The sequence below is a fragment of the Silene latifolia genome, chromosome 10, assembly GCF_048544455.1.
Source record: "Silene latifolia isolate original U9 population chromosome 10, ASM4854445v1, whole genome shotgun sequence".
NCBI lineage: Eukaryota > Viridiplantae > Streptophyta > Magnoliopsida > Caryophyllales > Caryophyllaceae > Silene > Silene latifolia.
The window spans coordinates 149251008-149257133 of record NC_133535.1 but is presented as its reverse complement, the minus strand read 5'-3'; the positions used below and the strand labels follow the sequence as shown (position 1 = coordinate 149257133).

At 34.8% G+C, this 6126-nt stretch overlaps 2 protein-coding genes across 2 annotated transcripts; both read left to right on the top strand.

Annotated features, from left to right (window-relative positions):
* The first annotated feature begins 1029 nt into the window (after nt 1–1029).
* LOC141608483 (uncharacterized) lies at nt 1030–1564 on the top strand. The gene is made up of 2 exons (XM_074427832.1): nt 1030–1283; nt 1366–1564. The coding sequence occupies exons 1-2, from the start codon at nt 1030–1032 to the stop codon at nt 1562–1564; spliced, it is 453 nt and encodes a 150-aa protein (XP_074283933.1).
* A 3440-nt stretch (nt 1565–5004) lies between these two features.
* On the top strand, nt 5005–5724 carry LOC141608482 (secreted RxLR effector protein 161-like). Its single transcript, XM_074427831.1, has one exon. The coding sequence runs from the start codon at nt 5005–5007 to the stop codon at nt 5722–5724; it is 720 nt and encodes a 239-aa protein (XP_074283932.1).
* Nucleotides 5725–6126: the final 402 nt, after the last annotated feature.

Here is a 6126-nt window from a genome sequence, read left to right as displayed (position 1 = left end):
AGCTCTTGGTTGTCTGTTTTCACTTTAGACACCAAATTGATTTCAAATGGACGTATATAAGTATAATACGATCCCGGAAGAGTATCTTGACATTTTTTCAAGTATGTATTTCTTATCATTCTCTACTTTGGTAAGATACATATACTCCTTATCATCTGACTCAATGGTTTCTATATGATAACCATTTGTCCGTAAGTCTTTGAAACTTAATAAGTTTCTACGAGTTTTACTCGAATACAGTGCATCATTTATTATGACTTGTGTCCCTTTTGGGAGCATTATACAAGCCTTTCCTGAGCCTTCAATTAATGTTACAACACCAGCAATTGTGGTAACATTAGCCCTAATGGGCATTAGTTCAATAAAATAGGCTTTATTGCTCAGAATGCTATGAGTAATAGAGAAAAACTAAAAAAAAAAAAATATAGGTGGTGGGGAACATGAAGAGGACAAAAGGTGAGGGAATTGTGGTTTTTCCTCAAAGCATGCGTACTAGTATACTACTAGTCTACTACCCACCCCACTACTCAAAGCATGTGCTCTACCACCTAAAACTTTTGTTTTTCGCAACAATTCAATATTTTAAGGAAAAGTGGAGGTGATAGGTCCACCATATACATAAACAATTCTTTTGGGTATTAATTGTTTTGTTTTGTACGTAACATCTTATGGAGTTTGGCCATTTTTATTGTTCAAAATTTATCTTTCAAAATTTGTTCTATAAGGTAATATGACAAGACATAAGTTTTATATGGGTCTATAATGAGTATAAATATTATACTTCAATATTATATACCATATATGTACAGTAACTCATACCGCTATAAAAGGGTTTGATCTGTATCTTTTTATCTTATTCATATAAGTTTTGTTATATCAAGATTTGAACTCTTGACTTTTTGTAAAGGTCAGACGTCTCGGACCACTATGACTTGTCATTCCATGTGATTACTTTTGTAAAGTAAATTTCATATATCGTCTAATTAAGTTTATCACTATTAACTTATTGTTAAATATGTTAATCAGAAAATGGCACATATGACGAAACGAGACTTTGATATCCTTGATAATAATGGCACAAAATACCTTCAATGGAGGGTGGATGCTAGAGCAAATTTAAAAGCCAAGGGACTAGAGCATACAATTTTAGTAGATGAAAATTCTACTTCACAAGAACAAGCAAAAGCAATAGTGTTCTTAAGGCATCATCTCCATGAAAATTTAAAAATTGAATATCTGTTTGTGGAGGATCCCAAAGAGTTATGGGATAATCTCTGCCAAAGGTTTGAAAGCTTGGAGAGAATTATTGGGCCGAAAGCTCGATGATTTGGATGAATATACGATTCCAGGATTTCACTTCGTTAGTGATTATGACTCGGCTATGCTTCGTATAACTTCACGATTAAGGTTATGCGGACAAGCAACAACTGATGCAGCCATGATAGAGAAAACTCTATCAACTATGCATGCCGATAATGCAGTCTTACAAGAATTATATCGTGAAAGGCATTATAATCGATATTGTGATCTAATTGCCATTTTAAGGATGGTCAAGCAAATATGAAAGTTATGTTTCACAATCATAACAAAAGGCAGGAGGACTCGTTGCTCCTCCCGAAACATATGTTGTTAAAACTGGACAACCATGGCGAAATTTCAAAAGGGAAATACCACCTTTCATAAGGGGAAAGGAAAATGGCGTCCGAACTTCAAACCCCTAAATCCCAAATTTAAGGGGAAAAAGAAGTTTACGCCTAATAAAGGAAAGCCAAATCAAACCACCAAGTGTTTCAAATGTGGTATTACTGGACACTGGGCAAAAGAGTGTCGAACTGCTAAACATTTGGTTGACCTTTATACAGCTTCCCAAAAGGGAAAAGGAAAAGAAGTTGAAACAAACTTCGTGAAAGAAACATCTCCAGTTCTAAGTCTGGATTTGTCTGATTATCTTATCGATGATATAGATAATGGTTGCGGACCATCAACTTAAGTTTACTTTATGTAAAAAAAAAATATGTTAATAAATAATGACAGTTGTAAAATATTTCCCTTTACCATGTTTATTATGTATCATAAATAAAACTGAATTTTCTTTCTCTGTTTAATTTATTCATAACTATTTAATTTATTCATATTTATTTATTTTGAAGATATGGAAATTCAACAAAGAAATGCAGAACAATGCCACGATTGACGGTGCCACAACTCATAGCATTTCGAGCAATAAAGCCTATTTTATTGAACTAATGCCCATTAGGGCTAATGTTACCACAATTCTTTGGTGTTGTAACATTAATTGAAGGCTCAGGAAAGGCTTGTATAATGCTCCCAAAAGGGACACAAGTCATAATAAATGATGCATCGTATTCGAGTAAAACTCGTAGAAACTTATTAAGTTTCAAAGACTTACGGACAAATGGTTATCATATAGAAACCATTGAGTCAGATGATAAGGAGTATATGTATCTTACCAAAGTAGAGAATGATAAGAAATACATACTTGAAAAAATGTCAAGATACTCTTCTGGACTGTATTATACTTATATACGTCCATTTGAAATCAATTTGGTGTCTAAAGTGAAAACAGACAACCAAGAGCTTTATTCCTTATGGCATGACCGACTGGGTCACCCTGGAACAAGTATGATGATAAAAATTATCAAAAGCTCAACTGGACATCCTTTAACTAAAGTTAAAGTTCCACAGTTTAAGGAACAATCTTGTACGGCTTGTTCACTTGGCAAATTGATTATCAGGCCTTCCAAAACTAAAGTCGGAATTGAATCTCCTATGTTTCTAAAGAGGATTCAAGGAGATATTTGTGGACCAATTAACCCACAATGTGGACCATTTCGATATTTTATGGTGCTAATTGATGCATCTACTCGATAGTGTCATGTTAGTTTATTATCCACAAGAAATGTTGCCTTTGCCAAATTGTTGGCACAAATCATTCGATTAAGGGCACAATTTCCGGACCATACAATCAAGAAAATAAGGCTTGATAATGCTGGAGAGTTCACATCTAAAATATTCAATGACTATTGTATGTCACTCGGAATAGATGTGGAACATTCAGTGGCTCATGTTCACACACAAAATGGGTTAGCAGAATCATTAATTAAAAGATTACAATGGATTGCTAGACCATTATTGATGAAATGTAAGCTTCCATCTTCTGCTTGGGGACATGCTATTTTACATGCAGCAAACTTGTTACGGCTTCGGCCTACTGCTAATCATGTATTATCTCCGATGCAATTAGTCGTCGGAAAGGAACCTAGTATTGCACATCTAAAAACATTTGGATGTGCCGTTTATGTTCCTATTGCCCCGCCCAATCGTACCAAGATGGGCCCACAACGAAAAGTGGGAATTTATGTTGGATATGAATCTCCATCAATCATAAGATATCTCGAGCCAATGATAGGTGACTTGTTCACTGCAAGGTTTGATGATTGTCATTTTAATGAAATAAATTTCCCATGTTTAGGGGGAGATAAGATGATTCCATGTCAAAAGGACATTATATGGGATGTCAAAGCATTATCTTATCTAGACCCTAAGTCAAATATGTGTGAACAAGAAGTGTATAAAATTATACATCTTCAAAACATAGCAAACCAATTGCCAGATGCATTTACAGATATAAAACAAGTGACAAAGTCACATATACCTGCGTTAAATGCTCCGTCAAGAATTCAGATTCCCCAAAAACAATCGGGAAATCAATTGGTATGTGAACCTACTCGTAAGAAACGTGGTAGACCGATTGGATCAAAAGATCTTAAACCTAGAAAGTCCAAAAGAATGCCCACTCATCGATGAAGAAATCATTACATGTTCAAGAAGAAAATGAAGTACAAAAGGTGGAAAATGCCACTAAAACCCTTATTGAAGGGGATAATCATGTACTTACTAAAGAACATGAAGGCATTGATAATCAAAAAATATCAATGAATTATGCATATACAGGAAAACAGTGGGATAGAAAAATAACAAAAATTGATGATATTTTTGCCCATTTATATTTATTGAAGTTGTCATTGATAACGATGATATTGAGCCAAAATCTGTTGAAGAATGTCGACAAAGAGATGATTGGCCAAAATGGAAAGCGGCAATGATGGCAGAATTAAAATCATTTGAAAAACGAGAAGTTTTTGGACTCAGAACCCAAACACCTAAAGGTGTAAAACCGATTGGGTACAAATGGGTTTTTGTCCGTAAACGCAATGAAAATAACGAAATTGTACGATACAAAGCCAGACTTGTTGCACAAGGTTTTTCACAAATACCGGGAGTAGATTATGATGAAACATATTCTCCGGTTGTTGATGCAACAACATTAAGGTTCTTAACAAGTTTAGCGTGTGTTCCAATCATTGCAAATGCGTTTAATGGATGTAGTTCTTTGCATATTTATACGGAACACTTGACACCTGAAATATATATGCGAGTTCGGATGGGATAAAGTTACCATTTTCCCATAACTCAAACCCACAAGAAATATACAGTGTAAAATTGAAAAAATCCTTATATGGACTGAAACAATCAGGGCGAATGTGGTATAATCGCCTTAAGGAATATCTTCTTAAGGAAGGATATGTCAATGATCCAATCAGTCCATGTGTTTTTATAAAACGTTCTGAAAAGGGTTTTGCAATTATTGCAAGATATGTTGATGATTTAAATATCATTGGAACAAACGATGAACTTGATATTCCGCAAAATATCGATGAAAGAATTTGAGATGAAAGACTTAGGGAAAACTAAGTTTTGTATTGGTCTTCAAATTGAACATTTGAAAGATGGGATTCTTGTTCATCAAACAACATATACTAAGAGAGTCTTACACAGATTCAATATGGGTAAATCATATCCTGTGAAGTCACCAATGTTAGTTCGCAATCTTGATCTGAAAAAGGATATATTAGTCCACGAGAAGAAAATGAGGAAGTTCTCGGACCTCATGTACCGTATCTTAGTGCAATTGGTGCACTAATGTATCTGGCAAATAATACAAGACCAGATATTGCTTTTTCAGTTAATCTTCTAGCAAGACATAGCGCAACACCAACAAGAAGGCATTGGAATGGTATTAAGTACCTCCTACGTTACCTTCAGGGAACCCAAGATCTTGGGCTATTTTACCAAGGAAGAAAAAATGCAACTCTTGTTGGTTATGCCGATGCAGGATATTTATCAGATCCACACAAAGCAAAGTCTCAAAATGGGTATCTGTTCACCTATGGCGGTACACCGATATCATGGAAATCAACCAAACAAACTTTGACCGCTACATCATCAAATCATGCTGAACTAATTGCTCTTTATGAAGTCGCTCGTGAATGTGTATGGTTAAGATCAATGATACATCATATTCAGAAGGAATGTGGATTAAAAACAATAACTGATCAACCTACTATTATATACGAAGATAATGCGGCCTGCATTCATCAAATGAAAGAGGGTTTCATCAAAGGAGACAGAACCAAGCATATTGCACCAAAATTTTTCTTTACTCATGAACTTCAAAAGGAAGGTGTGGTTGATATTCAACAAATTTCATCAAAACACAACTTGGCAGATCTTTTCACAAAGTCACTCCCATCAACAACATTTCAAGAATTAGTAAAGAATATTGGAATGTGCCACCTTCGAGACAAATCTTTGAAGCGAGGGGGAGTTTCATACGTACCGCACTCTTTTTCCCTTCATTAGGTTTTATCCCACTGGGTTTTCCTAACAAGGTTTTTAATGAGGTAGTCTATGAAAGCGTATAAAACACACAATCCTATACATGAAAGGTGAACATTCAAGGGGGAGTGTTATAATTACTTCCAGAAGTAAGGTGAAAGTTCACCTCTCCACTTCACCATGAACAGTAAGATAATGCTAAGTAATTGTGTATGAACAGTAGCACTTTTAAATTATACGGCAATGGTAGATTACTTATGAGAGTTGCATACTTATCTTCTTAAGCAGCTCCTTTTACTCTGTATAAATAGGTTGTCATATTTCAATAAGAAAGAGAGACAACACCATTACAAACTCTGAAATTATCTGAGCTAAAACACCAATTATTACAATATTTTCAAGGTTGATCCGGTAATTTTAATAAAA